The sequence below is a fragment of the Polyodon spathula genome, chromosome 15 (assembly GCF_017654505.1).
Source record: "Polyodon spathula isolate WHYD16114869_AA chromosome 15, ASM1765450v1, whole genome shotgun sequence".
NCBI lineage: Eukaryota > Metazoa > Chordata > Actinopteri > Acipenseriformes > Polyodontidae > Polyodon > Polyodon spathula.
This window is the reverse complement of record NC_054548.1, coordinates 13,840,242-13,859,494: the sequence shown is the minus strand read 5'-3', so window position 1 is coordinate 13,859,494 and position 19,253 is coordinate 13,840,242. Positions and strand designations below refer to the sequence as shown.

Sequence of the window (19,253 nt, the reverse complement as noted above, 5' to 3'; positions counted from 1 at the left end):
ATGTAACAAAATAAAAAAAATGTGTGAATTCAAATTAATTATTTCCTGTAACTGCATACCATTTCTATTCTGTTTAGTAACATACAAATGAACCCAATGAATAATTTTATGACACAAAAACAGACACAGCGCCACCCGTGGGGGGTGTGTTAGGTCCCAGGGTGTCCTGGGCTCACTGCACAACAGCGACCCCTGTATATTGGCCAGTTCCTGCGGGCTTGTCTGTAAGCTGCACATAGCTGCGTTGTCCTCTGACACTGTAGCGCTGGGCTAGCAGCATAGCAGACCTACAGAGTGAATAGAAGCAGACGCTTCGGAGGACAGCATGTGTTCGTCTTCGCCGCTCCCGAGTCAGCGCAGGGGTGGTAGCGGTGAGCTGAGCCTAAATACAATTGGGCATTTCAAACTGGGAGAAAAACAGGATTTAAAAAAAAAAAAAAAAAAAAGCTTGAAGCTACTGTTTAGCACTCCATCTGAAACTATTGTTTTCACAGCATTTTTTGTTTTTCTTTTTGATTTCTCAATACCTAAACGTTAGCCTACTCATTTAACTTTAAATAGATTTTTAAGTGCAATGTTACAGATCACACAATGCTGCTACCTGGTGCCTTCCCACTTCCTGTGCTGTAGGTCACACAGTCCAATCACACATAAATAACTGATGATTTGGTTACAAGTAGAATCAGTGTATATTTAGCACCCTTGATGAGAACAGGGCATGTATGGTGTACTAGGGTGTTTCTAAGTTACCTCACTAACAATACTATAACAATAAGTCATGAATATGCATCCATTCACAGGGTCCACCTTAAAATAAAAGTTCAACAGCAGGTTGTTTAATTTAAAAAAGAACTAAAACAGTTTATGGTAAAAGGAGTTTACCTGAGTTACATGTATCCTTATGGCAGTGTGCATACAGTTCAAGACCCCTGCAATACTTTTAAAATGATTATCAGATATCACTGTATATACCAAGTTCGGTGTTGAAGGCCATTTTTCTAGCTATAACGTAGCTTAATGAAGTAATACGACAAGGGAAGTTTAGTTTTGGAGAAGACATTAAGAGATATGTAAAAGATCTGCAAATATAAAGAGTTTATAAAACACAAATATTGCCGAAAATAAACAAAACACTTTTCTTAAAGCTCTTGGATTTACTGTTGTCTGTACAGTGTGTGTCCTGTCACTCATTAGCTGGCACTAGCAGCAGCTCACAGTGACTAAACTAGCGTACTTACAGTTCAGCCAACAGTGTGATGTCATGGTAGGTCCTCTGCAGTAAGAATTCGATGAGCAGGCTGAGTCGGACCCCGTGAGTCGCAGGAGCCCCTGCCGTCGCCCCAGGGGGAGGAGGTGGGGGCGCTGAGGTGGGACCCCCAGCCGGGACCAGTTGGTTATTCTCGATCTGCACCGGGGCCATTTTAAAAGAAGAAAGCTCCGGGCAGCTAACTCTATTAAGCGATGCAGAGGGGAGCGAAAACAGCACCTCGAGTCTATTGAATCCCAAATCCGTGAGGAGGCGAGGGGTCCCTTGTATACTTTAAAAAAATAAAATAAAATCCCCTAAATATTTCTGTTCGTCTTTCCTGGATCGGGATGTCTCTTCTCCATGGAAGTGCAGGTGAAACCACAGTGATGTCTGCTGTAAAGAAGCGACAGCTCAGACCTTCACCAGCGCCATCATTGCTCTATGCAGGAAGTGATTACAGAATCACTACTGACCCGGACACAGAAGTGGAGGGAACACGTTGTTGTCTCAACCAACGAAGTAGAGATGAGTCTGTCCTGTATGTGTCGCCGTATTGTTATGCGCATTGGGCACATTTTTGGCCGGATATGTGAAACTTCGATTAAACTCACCTTCCCTCTGGACTTTCTACCAAAAGTGTGCAACTATTTTAAAGTACAGTTTACAGAAATACAACATCACATGTGTGAAATATTGCGTTGTAAACCCAGTAAGATATTTCATTGCAAAAAATAATAATAATAATTCAAATTTCTGGAATCTATATTTTAGAAACATAATGATTGTTGTGATTGTTCAGCTGTTTTCATTTGAAGCCAATTACTTTGACTTGAAAGTAATTTGTTGCAACTGTGAGAAACGCATTGTAAGAATACTGATAATTGCAATTTTAATCAATGATGTATTGGAATTGATTAAAAGAGAATAGGAATTGGAATTGGGAATTGATTTTAAAAAGGAAATGGAATTTAAATTGAAAAACAGGAATTGCCCGCCACCCAGTCTATAACTAGCTCGCAGATTCAGAACGTATTCTTGACCCTTGTTCTGTGTAACGCCACTTTCAATACCTTTTTTCATTAAATTACATTTTGAATTTTAACTCGTTCTGAGTTATTTAAGAAATCTTTTTTGTTTTTTGTTTTTTTTATAAATACTTTTTGTTTTGTAATAAAACATATAAAACAACAGGTTCACGAAGGTCAGACTATTTTATTAATAAAAAACAGATTTTGGAAAAAACAGTATTTAAATAACACATACACAGTACTGTCCTCTAAAGGGAAAACATGTCAATTCTCTGAACATGGACCTGACATGTACACAAAGCCAGATGAATAATTAGTTTTACTTTGACTTATAAAATCACGTCAGGATAATGATTGGGGTTTTCCACAGGTAACCACGCACACACAAAAGAACTGTCGTGGTAACAGTTGACCATGATGTTTTGCATTCACAATTTCGCTTTCTGGTTACAGTTGAGATGGCTTGCTTTCTGTTTTGTTTCATATAGTATGTGTAGGGACACGCACTAAGGATTACATATAATGCCTTCCTAATCAATGACTTCCAATGAACAGCCACACTAGACACACAGAAATACAAAAATAAAAAGTAGGCCTCAATCTGCACCTTCAAATTGTATTGATCTTGCAATTCCTAGTCTTCACAGAGGTGTTGTGCCCTTCTTCAACAGCCTTGTTCCCTTGCCTGGATCCACTCTTACTCTGTATACATAGACTGAAGTGGATCCAGGCAAGGGAACAATTATTACCCCTTTACATGTATTTCTTTTTAAAACAATGTTTAATGTGGAAAGGGCCAGTGTATTTATGCAGTTGTGATATGACTTTGTAGAAAATATGGTTTTTTCATGCATTTCACCAAATGTTCTTTTTTTGCAGTTGACTCAGTCCTGGATATGTTGTTTGCACTTGAGACGGAATTCTGTACTAGCAGGTCTGAAAGAATGTGATGTGTCTGCTATCCACTCAGCTCTGGGATGCAAACAGCATGACCAGGAATTATGATTTATGCCTCTGATTTTTATAATGATTTCTTAATTTCTTCAAGGAGAACTTGTACGGCTTCATGCATAGTCCCTCAGTTGAATAAATGTGTGATCTCTGCACAGTTATCCTCTATGTTTGACATCCCTGCAACTCAATCAGCTGTAAATACAAAATGGAAGTTTCATTTTGAAGTTTGAAAATTTAAAATTAAAGTTTCATTTTGTATCATGAAAAAACGTGTCAAAGACACCCTTACACAAGTTTACCATGGTACATTTGCACAGTAATTTTGCAGTTCTTCCGTGCTTTTCTCATGGCCATACTATGCATAGTTTGCTATGGTTTGCCTTGTTTTTTAATATGCTTTACCATCCTTTCACTATGCTTTATTACACTTTGCCATGCTTTTACTAGGGTAAAGTCTTATAGACAGCCATCTCCTTAAACTGCCAGACTCTTATATAACTTGTGTTCAAGAATGTGCAAACCTATTGTGAGCATCACAGTTGTTGTGGCAGAGCAAAGCTCTGCCCTTTTTAAATTGGCAGGGATGGGGTTAATTTCCCCTACCTGCCTGGGTTTATTATGTTCCTGTGGCTGGGGTTGATTAGTTGATTAGGTTAATTAACGATCAATCAGCGCCGAGCCACCTGACATAAAAGGAGGCCTTTGCGTCCTCATTTGGGAGGAGGGAGCTGAGGAAGTAGGTTGATGGTTTTTGAATTTTGATAAATCCAGTGAAGGCATTGCCCAGCCTGGAAATTGTTAGTTTTGTTTTTTTGTCTTTCTTTTTGTGTTTAAATTGTTTTGGCCCTTGTGCCCTTTTATTTTTGTGTATATATAATAATAATAATTTTATTATAAATACACAAATAAAAGGGGCACAAGGGCCAAAACAAAGTGATTTAAACACAAAAAGAGACAAAAAAGCAAAACTAACAAAAATAACAATTTCCAGGCTGGGCAATGCCTTCACTGGATTTATCAAAATTCAACAACCACCAACCTCCTCCCTCCTCCCAAATGAGAAGCAGAGGCCTCCTTTTATGTCAGGTGGCTGGGTGCTGATTGATTGTTAATTAACCTAATCAACTAATCAACCCCAGCCACCTGAACATAATAAACCCAGGCAGGTAGGGGAAATTAACCCCATCCCTGCCAATTTAAAAAGGGCAGAGCTTTGCTCTGCCACGGTTGTATACTGGTTTCTCTGGATATATGTAAAATCAAAGGTTGTGAAATTGACAGATGTACAAGATCCTCCACTGTACCAACACTGATAGTTTGATTTCTGTACAGATGTAGACTCACTAACATGCAAAAATATTCATATCTCTAATATCACAATTTTATTAGGTTGATCTCTTATCAAACCGATTCTGTGCACATAAGATTTAGAAACATTACAAAAATAATATCAGACTGGACAATGAACTCCAGTATATGTACCTTGTAATATGTCATTTCCTGTGTTCAATCCCAACTCTGTCTGTGATTGAATTAAGGTACTTCAGAATAGATTATGTGTGCTCATTAACCCACGTCAAGGAGAATTGATTGTAAACAGCAAGTGTAATTGTTGCAATGTGAACAAATATAGATACAAAGAAGCTAGTGAAGGACACCCACAGACTTCCTGTATGGCATGTGCACCGAACTATTATGTTGCAAATAAAATCGGATCGTACTCTCATGCTTTTGTAATTGGGTGGAACTTAATATTTGCAGTAGAAAAAAAAATACTCCTACAACCAGAGAATGAAAATGAATCAGAAAGATTCTGACTAACTGACATAACAAAACAATATTGCAATAACGAAACTGTAAGATTTATTTTTATTTTTAAAGATCATGTGAAAGTCAGTGGCAAATACAGTGCTCCCCCTTTATAACGCTGTAGTTGGGAGCCATAGTTAAGAGACTGTGTTATTTGTATTAGTGTAATGGCCTTATAACCTGTTCTGCAGTACAAAGGGCCACCTTATAAAGAGGGAGCACTGTACTGAGGAAATGCATTAATAAAGCGTAACAGGATATCAATAACTTTATGAGTACACTGATATACTGTGTAGCAATTTTAGAGTATCAGTTGCAGCTTGATAAGGTGTGGACATTTCAGCTTACTGTGATATAAAAATAGACTATAATTTGGTAGGAAGAAGATATTTTTTTACTTTTATTTACTTATACAGTACTTGAATATATATCTACAAATATAGGAGGAATTTATTAACTGATCAGCAGTAGGGGATGTCACAATAAATGTTATGAACTAATATACATACTTTAACTGCAGTTTCTTTTACAGACCAAACTAAAAGTGATAGACCCTGAACTCTTTTCACATGCCATTCAAATCCACTCTCTTTTAGTTTCTAGTTTGTTTCAGTAAATAACATGTGCAATCCCCTGAAGCCAGATACACTCATTGCCAGCTTCTTCCTCTTTTATTATATCTGTATGAGGATGGGGATGTACAATGTGCATGTACAAATGTCACACAGCAGACAGTACCATGAGTCAGCAGGTGTAGATGCGCGTCTGCAGCTGTTTTATGTGCTCCCCTGGATCACACAGACAGAGCTGTCCCTCCATGAGAATGCTAATATCCTGCTAGGCCTGCGTGTTGCAGTGTCTGTGTGTATGCGAGACGCTTGTATACCAATATCGCAATCTTTCTTTTTTTCTTTTTTTTATGAAATCGTCCTGTAAGCCTAATGATCAATGTCATTTTAATCCTGATTGACTGCAGATGTTTAACTCCCATATGGTTACAGAGTACAATCAATGGTTTTACAGGAAACTCACAGTGTTCATAAGGAGTCATTTTATGAGCAAAATAACACACTTGAAGGTGTGGTATGGGTGGTATTGACACGTAAATTAATAAATAAATAATATGTATGATTTATATTTTTAAAAATCCTCATATATTTCAATGGATTCAAGTACAGCTATTCCTCCATCAAGAACCAGTCACAAGGTCAAAATGTTAACAAAATGAAATCAGTCAAATCAGTCAAGATTTTTGTTGAAGTCGTGCCTTCAATAAAATAGAAGTGCCAGCTATACTGTATTTTTATGACAGTTAAGAAATACAGTCTCTCTGTAAGAGAGAAACGATGTACTCTATCAACTGCAATGATTTCATTGATGCACTGCCACAACAGACTTTGGAAAAATCTGCACATAAGCAGTTACCACTGCAATTTCATTCCATATCCCTGTTCACAAAATGGTATTTTCTCCAGTTTGTAGGGCTAAAAACACATGGTGAACTGATGTTGTAATATATGAATTCAAGACTGTTGATCCAGTAGAAAGTGAAGGTTCAAGTGAGTTTGTTTTATAGTTTAGTTTGGGATATATTGAGTTTTCAAGCACAAAGTTGTAGTGCTGAGATTACTGTGGTCTCTGAAACTGGGACCCATCAACAAGTATTAATGCATGTACAGATGTCAGCACTGCCAGAGTCGTATGCACTTGCTGCTAGATGTTTTCTAAGCCCAGCATACACAAGGAAACATCTTTGAAGAAATATATTTATTTCCTTGTGAACGCTTCCTCTTTCCCAGAATAGTCCTGGCTTCCACCTTGGTAAAAGTAATTACAGAAACATGTTGCCTGTGGCCAGTCAGCACATAGCCTAATGATAACCAACCATTTCTTTTCTGTGAAAGAATGTAAAAACTGGCTTTAAACCAATTAAATAAATGCATGTTATTCTAATTCCAGTGTTATTCTAAATAGTCCAGACATGCTTGTGATTTTTTGAAGTCATAGGATTGTACCAAGGTAATTGCCTTCTGCGATTCTCTGAATTCATTGACTTCTGTTCTGTGCCATGGAAAATGGTACAACAGTAATAAACCTAAATACTACTATAATGGACCTCAGGCCTAAAAGCATAGGGCAGAGCTATCCTAACTTTTTGGCTGAAAGAGTCATACCGATGAACAGGAAGTTAAACAGCCATAAATAACAACAACAGAAATAATAATAATAATAATAATAATAATAATAATAATAATAATAATAATAATAATAATAATAATAATAATAATCATCATCATCATCATCATCACCAAACAACACAACCCTTCAGGACAACAGGTTACATGTTTAAACACCTCCACTTGTTGTTTGCATTTTGACTTCTACAAAAACTAAAATTGTGCAACCTTCACTTCTGAATCAAGAGAGCTATATTGTGAAATAGGGTGCAAGAAAGTAAGGCCAGCTTCAATTTGGACATATTTTAATAGACCGAACATGCTATCTATTTGCTAGTTCAGTTCAGTTCTAGGTCATTTACCCATGACCAGTCCTTCTGTCGAGCTGTAAGAATGCATGCTCTGTCTCCACCTTTGTCAGCTAGTAGATTTGCCCTGTTGGAGTGCTATCCAATGAAATGACATTACATGGGTGTGGGGAAATATCAACTCATCAGGAGCTCAAGGGTAGGAAGAAGATGGGACTGTACCATGCAGGTGCATGAGGCTGACCTTCAGTCCCCTGTGTTTCAGTTACTGGATTAAGAACATAATTAACCCACCATTGCCTGTCATACTCAGTCATTATAAATACTTCTGAGTAGTCTTCTTTCTGACTCTCTCATTCAGTATGACTTCAGTGTGACTGAGTTTAGAGATGCAGATATATGCATGAAGCTTCTGCGTGCCAGGGATGGAGTGAGCTATTTTATATCCAGGAAATGGTAATATGGTATTCTTTTTCCACCTCTTGAAGAGCAACCCACACAAAGGAACTGCTTGTTAGATTGTCCTTGGCCCATTCAAAAAAAGTTCCATAGTGACATTATTTGGCAATCACAGGGCCTCTGAAGACTTGTTCTTTCTGTGAGTCACTTAACTGTAGTTCATCCAACACCATCACCATTTATCACGTCACATGGTGAGGAAAGCCACTCAGCAAAGATTCCATAGTTGGAACAAGTGTTACCTGTTCTTGTACTGAGAAGCTACTCCATCGGTGAGATGGTTAATCAGCTGCATAAGGAAGTTAATAAGATGCCTTTGGAAGACATGAACAGAAATAGTATTGAAGTCTTGCACTTAGTAAGTCTAATATTGATACATTTTCAGGGAACTGTCCATGTACATTTGAGACAAGCGAAAAGCTTTGTAAACATTAAAGCAGAGATTAGACTCTTCGCCTTGTATATTCCATACTTGCTTATGTTGATACTGTATTAAGCCATAAGGGGGTCGATGTGGATGAATCATTTAATTCTGTGCTGTGTTTTCTCAGTAACGGACCTCCAAAGTAAGTGCAAGAATATTCTGGTCATCTTGTGCAGTGGTCAATGACATCAGTTAAGTATCACAGTTTGTAATAAAAAATGGAATATCTCTATTTCTGGAAATCTCAAGATAAACTCGGTGAGCACCTTCCTTGCTGATGGCAGAACACAGATGAAATTAAATCTAACCTTTAGTGGGACTATTTTACCAATCAAAGTCAAGGGTCACAGGGTAATTGCAGAGCAGTGATGGGACTGTACTGTACTTCTAGGGGTAATTTGGTTAAAAATCATTACAATTAACCCAGCCGTAACCCTGTAGCTAAATTAAAAGTTATTAACAAATTGCAATGCTTGCCAAAGACGTCATAGCTTGAAAATTGTTGGTGCCAGAGACCTGCAATTAGGTGAGCTTTGTTTCCTCTAGGGACCCACTCAGCAACCCCAACTTAATCAAAATCTCAGATGGTGACAAACAAATACCTAAACTTTAGTTTATTTTACAATAACTGACCATACATCCAAGCCAGTGATTACAAATTAGCCTGTAGAACTTAAAAAACAAGACATCACACATCATGTTTCAATTTTGAGATGAAACAATAATTCATATTAAACTTCTACACTGTAGTAGATCAGTTTGTATTACACAATTAAAACAGTCACTTGGACACATTGGTCTATTTAAAAAAAAAAAAAAAAAAAAAAAAAAAAAAAAAGATCGGGCACTGCGGAGGAGTTCATCATCCGGGTCTTGTGAGATTGCTGCCGCTTCTCATGTCGTTTTCGGCCACAGTGAGACAGGATACAGGAATATCCCCTAGAAAGTGTCCTGAGGGGATCCGATTCTTAATGGTTAGGTTAGGGTTAGGTATTAGGTTTGGGGCTGGGGTTGGGTTAGGGATAGGATGGCTTGATTTTGTAGAGTTGCCGAGCTGTGGAAGTGAAAGGCGCGAGAAAATAACAAATGCCCCAGAGTTATCTGATTGCCCTCACATTTTCTAGTCAGTGGATATTCCTCTACACTGCCACAATGACAGCAGATCAACAAGTTTGCCAGGAGAGCTAGCTAGTGAGACGCTCACTGTCTAAAGCCGGGGGGAAGAGGAGCATCTTATACTGACTATTATGAAACTGAATACCATTATTCGCCATGTTGGTTCCAGTGAGTCTATGGTTCATCATACAATGTTAACTCTGTGTTTGAGCCAGAATGGTGTCAGTCTCATAAACATTGTGAAGGAGGAGTCGCGGCACGTCTTGAAAGAGGCGGAGCTGAGCTGAGCCAGACACACCAGCGCCGATCTGGACCGTACAAACCCTGAATAAAAAATAAATAATAATAATAATAAAATAAGTGCATCGCATATTAGGGGACTGGAACAAGAGATTTTGTGAGCATCGTGTACAACCCAACGCTAACTTACTATATTGTTATTCATTTCCCATGGTCGAAAGCCTTTTTAGCCGTTGAGTTTCGGAACGCACTGTGTTGTTGCAGCAGCGGCAGCGTTTGTTCGGAGTCTGCGCTGGCGCCATATTGAACCGAAGCAATACTGAGTGACTGGCTGGGACTGAAAACTGACAAGAGATCAGAGCTAGAGAGAGCTGGGGGGGGGCTGCTGCTACTGGTGACGCAGGTAAAACACCCAACAGCAGACAAAAAGCCAAGATATTGAGATCCCTTTTTACAAAAAAAGGATTCAGGCGAAAAACCTGCACACAAGACTGGTGAAAAGTAACCATGACTTTACTAAAATAAAAATTAAAAATCTGGAGTAGTGGGGAAGAAAGAGAAGAGTCTAATCTAATTAATGGTAAGTTGCATTTTATTTTTGCCATTTTCATTTAAAAAAAAGATTTATGCGTGTATAGTTAGACTCTCATTTTTTTCTAAACATGCAGACAGGGTGTCAACAGGGCATTTGTTATGGACTGACGGTTGTGTGAAGAATACCCTCACGGTATGTGAAGCCGGTTGTTGCTGTATTTTTACTGTAAAGAGAAGGAAAATGGCTGACCGTCTGTCCCTGCCTGGGAGTGAATGGGTGATGATGATGGAGCGCCCGGTTTCCAACCCGTTTTCCACCGAAATGGAGCTTGATATTGAAGTGTCATCTCCGGGTATGACTAGACAGACTTCCGTGGAGGAGTTTAGCCCCAAACTGGTTTGCTGTTCGCTGCGACCGACAAATTAATGTGTTTCTTTTGGAGCGGAACGCCATTACTGAGGCGGATTGATGGTGGAAAACTAGTAGGCCCGGAGGACTACGCCTGGAAATTAGGCCTTGAGTTATTTTACTGTCATTTGTCTTGTAAATACAATTGAAAGTTGCAATTTTAAAAGTTCATGGAGTTAATGCAAGTTATATACCGCAATTCGTAATGGTCTGTTGGTGTTTGTTTACCGTTTACATTTTTTTTTCTTGCTAAATTGCTGAACTGGTTCTGTAATAGATAACATAGACATTTTTGTGTCATCTTTATTATGTGCAAGTTAACACTGTTTGCATATCATACAAATGTCATATCAAGAGGGCTGTATACGTACTTTTTTAATTGCTGAATTTATATATGATATACAAACCTGAATGACTCCGAGTGCTTTGTTGAAAATACGTTTAGATTCTCATCCAGTATCGATTCAGAATATGTAATTCGTTACGTTTCTTTTAAATAAATAAAATAAACTGAAACGGCATTATTATTGTCTTTTTCACATTGAATTACTATGTAATATTGTGATGCTTCAGGGATAAATGTATAGATAATAATAATGTTCTTGAAACATTAATAAATCAGTTTTGTATTTAGCACATCTTTTATTTTCTATATCCTGTCCAATGAATACTTTAGGTTTGAATGTGAAAGAAAAAAGTTGCATGCTGAATCGTTTTATGTCTTTGTATTTTGTGGCTTCTTATAATAATCTTTTGCAATTACAAATAAGGGAAACGACTAGATTAATTTACACCAAGTAAAGAAACACAGTGAATCAATCTGCTTTTATGTAACAGACTGGAACAACCTGTATTTTTTATAATCAACTCCCCTTTCCTAACTTTTTTTTGAATGTAGCTACATATATAGTAAGCCTCATTGTGCTGAACAAAGTTATCCTTTCTTAATATCTCATTGTGTTGCTTCTTTAGTTGGTACTATGGAAATTAGGCATTTCCTCTGAACTCTAATACTTTGAGGCAAGGTTTTGTATGCAAAACATTAGTAAAAAGATAAACATGAGGTCCATCGCTATTTCTTTTATCTTGCAACACATTTAAATGACAATTTAAGGGGGACAAATAAGACATTAGGACATTTGTGTAAGTGACAGAGTTGGGACAAGTTCTTTTTGTTGACTTCCTTAAATGGTGGTTTTCGTGGTTACAGACCTATTTGATTGTTACAGGAACTTAAAAGACTGGTAATGTGTACATTTTCAATGTTTTTTTATTTTTTATTTCAGCCATTACTACTATTGAAAACATTTGAATGGAAAATGGCCAAGTGACATGAGCAAGCTACTTTTTGGTGGTGGATAGTGTATTTGGTACTTTACATTTTCTCTTTTTTTTTTTTTTTTTGAAATACTAATTGTGAATGTGGTCTACTCTTGAAGAACTGCAAGCTTTATTACCAGATCACTTTGTTATTCAAGATCAACATTTAATAACATGTTGTTTTCTTCTTCAGGTTATACACGCAATTACAGTAATGTAAACTGAATGCTGTGTGAAATGTGAATTAGTGTAGATTGTTTTTGTTTATCTATAGATTTTTTTGGCCTTTTCAACAAAAACCTGGACTTTAATACCCCTTTTACACTGGCACACCCGACCCGTGAGAGTCTGGGACCCTCACGGGTCAGGTGCTTTTTATACTGGCAATATACCCGAACCGTGAAACTCCGGCCCGATAACATATCTGCATCTGGCTCTGGTTCGAAGCAGGCCGTGGGCGGGGTTATTGACTTTAGTCATGACAGTGGTGATTCTTGACTGTTGCATCTGTAACCTTATTGCTTTTGCCATTATTTTATATGTTTAAGTTTTTCAGTGTATACTTTTGTGGAAGTTGTCTTTTCACAGATTAACGGTAAAGCTAAAGTATTACAGAGTTGTACTGTAATTAAAAATAACACCAAAAACTTAAGGACTGTCTTTGTATAGGGCTATAATAATTACATATTCAGGCATGATTTAGTGGTTATTTTTTATTATCACTATTACTAATTTTAGGGTAGAAAGTTCATACTACATGTAAATGTTTGAACAACAAAGCATGAGGGGGGGAAAAAAAAAATCTTGCATTTTTTGTCATACACCTCCTCACTATTCTTTTCAACTCGGCACATTCATTATGCGTGACGTCATTCGGTCAGCTTCAGTGTAAAAGCAACCGAAGGTACCTGAGCCGTGCCAGGCTGTCTGGGCTTGCCTCGTGTGTGGCATGTAAAAAGGGCATAATAGCCCACAGGGGCCAGAGCTGAGCATTACAGTGCTTTTAGAACAGTTGTTTGCTTTAAAAAATGATTGTCTATGGGGACAGTTAAGTGACTGTAGCGTTCAACACATAGAGCAATGAAATAATATTACAAATAAAACATGGTTTAGGTACCATAATGTTACAACTAAATACATTTTCTTAAATTATCTTGGGAAGATGCAGCTTAATGTCAAGCACCACACAAGTATAAAGATAATGAGGCCAGCTAAATCAAATATGTTTATCTGTATGTAAGAGATTGATAGTTTAGACTTTACTTGTATTGAATTTCTGGTTCACTAGAATTATTGTGAAATTACCCTTACTACAGAGAGTTTTGAACCCCCCTCAATCTCCAGTCCATACTTATAATTTTTTTAAATTTAAATTCTAGGTAGAAATTGCACTGTTGTGAATGAAAACAGAATGATATAGTACAGTAAAACCATACCATCCAGATCCTGGTTCAAGAAAAAAAGAATACTTAAATATAATTTCAGTAATAAACAAAAAAAAAATCCTTTTTTAGTAACTCTATGTAATAAACCCCACAGATGTTCAGTTATTTAGAAATAATTAAAAATTAGCACCTTTTAACAGTTGAAATCATCCCATGTGTTGAGGTAATGTACTGCTCTATTCCAAAAAATACTATATAGTAAGCACTCTCTGAATACTGATGTTTTTATGGAATGTAATCTTTCTGTTGCAAGTCAATTTCAGTCACGATGAACAAAACAGCAGATATGACTAAATGTATCCTCATGTTTTGATAACATTTTCACTTAATCTGGAAAACCATTTTCGATTCCTGTCTACCAGCTACCATTTAAGCTCTCACATTCCATGCTGCCCATAGAAAACTATATGGGGTCAGGTTATACACAGAGCATAGGAAGTAAATGAGAGAGAGGAAACCATGTCCTGTGTAATAGGCAAAGGGCATACTTGGTGTGACAGGGCTTTTTAGTTTTGTAAATAAAGTTCGTGTTAACTACTACAGGGCTGGGGCTAGAATCCCCTCACTGGGAAGGGTGTGGAATGTGACAGGTTTTAATTGATTTATTGATTATCGATCAGCCCTGGCCACTTGCTATAAAAACGCTAGAGAGCCATCCTTTGTTCTACAAGCCTGGAGGTAAATATGTGCGAGACAGAACAGCTATGAATCATCAATTATGTGTTTTAACCAGGGTGAGCAAACCATAAAGGAAAAAACGTGTTGTTATCATGATCACCATGTACAAACAGGATCATTAGAACGAAGATCACTGTGTATCCCAGGATCGCTATTATTGGAAAGAATAGGGAAATAGCTTGGGGGATTTTGATCCCACAACCAGTTTAGAGAGGAAGTGTCAGGGAGACTGTGTTCCTGGAGTGGCACCTCTTTTGTAGTAGTGTAGCACTTGACCACTGTTTGGCCAACTTTTTTTTGTAGTTTTTAAAATGTTTTGTTTTGAATGTTTTGTGTTTATGTAACTCCACATGAGGACTAACATTGTCGGTACCGTAGCGGAGGCTACCTGACACTAATTAAATTTTCATTCTCGCTCACTCGACTTGGCCTCCCACATCCCTTCTAAATGGGTATATACTTTTCTGTGAAACTGTAGTACAAACATATAAAAATCTGTGCACAGAGAGGCGGCGAGATCCCTGACCGGGAAATTAAACCTTCCCACCAGTAATCCAGCCAATTGCATTGCTGCTGAGCAACCAGCAGCCTAGATTCGATTTGAGCATGTGAGGACGTAGCTGCCCGTGCTGAAGGCACTGGCATTTACCGTTACGCCATGGGACCATTTTGTTCGATTTTAATAGCATATATTCTACAACATTGTTAAAGTATTTTTTCATCTTTGTTTCATTGTGGTAAAAAAAAAGAGAATTAAAATAGGAATGATAATTTTAAACATTTAAATGTATAAACTCTAAAGAAGTGGTAAAACGGTTAATAATATGCTAGACGTATAACCGGTCACGTGACAAATGTCACCAAATGCATTAATTTTAGTAATTTCATTAGCCCGTCGTGTATGAGACTGCTCCAGTGCCACAGGAAGGGCGGCTGTTATAAAAAGGCAGGGGTTTGGCAATTGCCTCCAAGTAGCTTTTCTTATTGGTGCAACAGAAAGGTTGACACCGGGGTGGGTTTTATTCTCGGTCAATCTGGATCTTCATTGGTACACTGTGTCTGTTTTGAAATCGATGTAAGATTATCCCAATACTGTGCAGATCCATAAAACAATAATAGCGAGACTGGAAAAACTTAAAGATACGACTTAACCGTGCAAATCATGTAATCCATTTGCCAGTGGTTAATGTTAATTTCAATCCTTCTGTACGTATCTGTTGTCCTCGGCTCACCGTGCACCAGCAACCCCTGTAGTCTGGCTGGGCGTCTGTGGGCTTGCCTGTAAGCTGTAAGCTGTCGGCTGACGGCACACGCTTCGAAGGACAGTGTGTGTTCGTCTTCGTCGCTCCCAAGTCAGCGCTGGGGTGGTAGCTGTGAGGTGAGCCTAAAAGTAATTGGATATGCCAAATTGGGAGAAAATAATAAAACAATTGGCGATTTTACTAAATTAAGAAAAGAAAATGGTGACTGATTGCAATCCACCGCCTAATACTATATTTGCAGCAGCTACTTTATTAAAAACTAAGATTATTTTGGGATATTATCATTGTCAATTTTTTGTGGTATTATTATTACACTGTAAGGTTATAGTGCATAATATATATATATATACAAAAAAAAAGCGTATTCCTTTTTTTGTGATATCGTAACAGTATGTACCCAGGTGCTTGTGAGATGTTGGGGGTTCATATGTAGAGGCTGTGTGCCTTTAAGAAGAAAGGCGTGATGGGATATCGGCTGAACACATCAGTTGACCTACAAATACCAGTGCAGAGGTGCTGGATTATTACACTCTGGCTTCATGACAGTTATGATGGTAACCAACCATGTGTGAGTACTGTTGTGTTAAAATGAACAGTTGCATTAAAAAAATGTAGAACAGTGCCTTGAAAACTTAACATAAAGAAAACAATTTAAATGAAACAATAAGCTCAATAATTAAGCTAAAAAGGAAGTGAAAACATAAAGTTTAACCAGATATAGTCAACGAAAGACAACACATTATTCAGATTCTTTGTCGTATTATACATTTAAGGTACGGCAAGTTTATTTTTCTATTAAGTGCTTCCCGGCTATAATGTTCTGCTCCCGGCTGTACAGAATTTCTGGGGAGAACCCTGAATAACACACTTCACAAACTGGGAGAAAAACAAGTATGAGTAATTGATATGTAGTCTCCGATTTCTAACTGTACAACAAATATGACGTGCGGCGGGGAAGTCTGGATTAGTTCAATTATGCCATTATCGGTTTGTAAATAAGTTTTCAGCTTTTTGGCACACTGGCCAATTTTCCTGGATTTGTGAAACAGAAGCCATAGTGCACTATACTTAGTGTTCTGCAGTTTGTTTCATTCATTTAAGTAAGTTTGTTACTGTGTGTGTGTGGCTGAGGGTTTGTGAATTCAAGGGATATGCATATGCGAGTATGTAGTTTTGGTTTGAGGTTTAGAGGTATGTGTTTTTTTCATATTTGTGTACATGTGCTATACTTCCGCTGTTAGAGTTTTCAGAAACTTGCATGGCTCACATGTTGTCCCTCAGACAAGTCTTTTTTTTTTAATACTGGATTCTGAAACTATTTCAATATCATTTGGTAGTCTTTCGGTAAAGTTACTTGGCGGTTGATTTAATCAATCTATTCCTTGCAAGGATGAGCCACGGTTGGAGTATTGTACAGCAATGGGGAGTCGCCCTGGATTGAGTCAACCACATGTTTACCTACTTGCATGCTTGGTTATCCCGAGATGACTCCTAAAAATAAATGATTGATGCAGTCCTGGTGGATTCCCTGAAACTGTAGCTGTGGCCGATATCCCAGTGAGGTATATGATGAATAAATATACCCTTTTTAGGTTGAAAGAGTTAAGATTCTTAATGCATAGCAATTCAAGCCATTCTAGATTTCAGTAAATCTAGGGCAGTTTCACCACAATTGTACAAAATCCCAAGGGAAAGCATATGATATTTAGTGCTGTTTTGCAGGCATGTCATAGCTGAGGATGAAGAATATAGAGATCTGCCCTATAGTTAATCCAACAATGGTGGCAGAATAAAGCAGCATTGGTTGTCATTTGCTACATTGTAAAAAAAATAAGTTGTGTGCTTTAGATGATAATATGTTTTAAATCAAACTTTTCTTTTTTTTTAATGTGTAACCAAACGAAGAATTTGAAATATAGATGTAATCTTAACAGTATTAAATAACATCTGAGCCAATTTGGCTGTGTAGATTTATAAGGAGGCACTTAAAGTAAAGCTGCCTTGTTAGTCATTGTAGCTAACAAAATAATTATATATATTTCTCATTATAAAACATGGTATCTCTTACTACATTAGGCTAAAGAAAGCTGTTAGTTTGTAACCCTTTTCCTTGGGTTATCGGTTTGCACTTGAACTTCCTGGGTCAAAGCATGTTACTGGTTGAAAGCATGTCATTGAGTAGGGGAAGTAGCTGACTGGTTATTAACAAAGAAGCCAGTGGCATTCTGGATCTCTCTGGATTTGCTGCTTGTGTACAGCTATGGCCAAAAGTTTTGCATTACCAAGAATTTTAGTATTGAGACAAAAAAAAAAAAAAACCTGTATGAACACAATTTAGATCTTTTATTTAACATAATGTGATCAAAGAATCTTTTGATATCGCAAAAGCAGCAATAGTAGGACAGCATTTCCTGTTGGATTTCAAAATCTTTCAACATTTTTCGTTAAATATATGGAATTCTACAAAGCGGTATGCAATTCAATATGCTAACGTAACACTATTCAGCAGGTTTTATTTGACTTTATGATGCAACATTTTTGGCCTTTTACCTGTAGATCTGTGGTCCCCCCCCCCACCTCCCTCTCTGTCTCAATTTGTTTTTCACATAATACTCTTGGATGGCACTTTCTGTATGTTGTGTTTGTATGTTATGAAAAAATAAAACATGCTTAAATATGGATAAGATATTTGCATCACTTGTCATTTAATCTGTTTAAAAAATAAACTGTTAGTCTCTTTTTATAGGGTTTTGTTCTTTTATTTCCCAGTTAAACTATTGCCATATTAACATATTAACAATATTAACATTCCTGTATAAGTGGATGTTTTTGAACGCAGAATTATTGTAACAGGAAATTTCAAGAATTGTATTCCATCAACACAGTATAGTAAATATCAAGTTAGAAAATGCAACTTTATTATTTTGTTAAATTCAAAGAAAACTTAAGATCAGCACAGGTAACTATGTGACCTGTCTGCTAAGGTCACACAGAAGGTCATAAAAAATGGATTTTGTCTGTTCAGGTCTGCACTGATTTTAAAGAATATGCATGACTAGAACACCACCAATTTCACTCTCCAGGTGAAATGACTCTGGAAATACAAGACCTTCTAAAAGCATAGCCTGAAAATGGACATTTCCTAAACCTATTGTAGTACCAAATCTTGTTTTAAAATGAAATGCATGTTTGTTATAACATTTTGTTTCTTTCAAAACTTCGTTTTGTGACTTGTGAACAGCTGTACGTGGCAGCTTGTTACATTGAGTGTACAAGGTCAGTTTTGGTGGTAGTAAGTGGATGTCTTTCAAGATTAAAGAAGGAAATGTCAACAAGAATAAAAACTTGTTTGCTTTTTATTTTTTTTAATCAAATTGCCTCCTGTAATGTGAGGGAGAATTCCAAATAGGAAAGGCCAGCAGTGGTGTGTTTTGCATTATGTGGCCCTTTGCAACACTGATACATGTTTAAATTGAGGAAATGAATGTGGTTAATGTTTGTAGTTTTTTGTTTGAGAAACAATTTACCAGTTATTCATTGAATTTTATTTTAGAATTTTGAGTTTTGTTTGTTTTTGAAATCGTATTAATTATTCTGCCTCCGTAAGTTGTTCCTTTTCACAAAGTTTAACTATCATCTCTGCCTTGCTGAACATCCGCTCACTTGGGACTGATGTTGCTGGGGTACTTAACGTGTTCATTGCCAAGGTTGCTAGTTTTGGAAAGCGTGTCTAGTTATTTTTCCACCACAGCAGTGGATCTTCGTTTTAGAGGTATATGTCATCACTTCTTGTCTGACTGGCAAGTCACTTGTAGTGGCACAGTTCGTGTTGTTAGCAACA

At 37.3% G+C, this 19,253-nt stretch overlaps 2 protein-coding genes across 9 annotated transcripts in view; one reads left to right on the top strand and one right to left on the bottom strand.

Moving 5' to 3' along the window:
- LOC121327826 (mediator of RNA polymerase II transcription subunit 14-like) overlaps positions 1–1,726 on the bottom strand; it is a 36,299-nt gene extending 34,573 nt beyond the window's left edge. The window contains exon 1 of one of the 2 annotated variants that reach the window (XM_041272051.1): positions 1,239–1,726. In XM_041272051.1, the coding sequence (XP_041127985.1) occupies positions 1,239–1,420 (182 nt within the window). In that variant the 5' untranslated portion in view covers positions 1,421–1,726. The remainder of the gene's footprint in view (positions 1–1,238) is intronic. The other variant, XM_041272052.1, reaches the window with a different exon arrangement.
- An 8,300-nt stretch (positions 1,727–10,026) lies between these two features.
- The window catches only part of LOC121327841 (probable ubiquitin carboxyl-terminal hydrolase FAF-X), a 70,809-nt gene continuing 61,582 nt past the window's right edge, over positions 10,027–19,253 (top strand). For 4 of the 7 annotated variants that reach the window (XM_041272094.1, XM_041272093.1, XM_041272092.1 and 1 more), the window contains exon 1: positions 10,035–10,344. The gene's annotated coding sequence lies outside the window, so the exon portion shown is untranslated. Of the gene's footprint in view, positions 10,345–19,253 lie in introns of all 7 variants that reach the window. The other 3 variants (XM_041272097.1, XM_041272096.1, XM_041272095.1) reach the window with 1 other exon arrangement.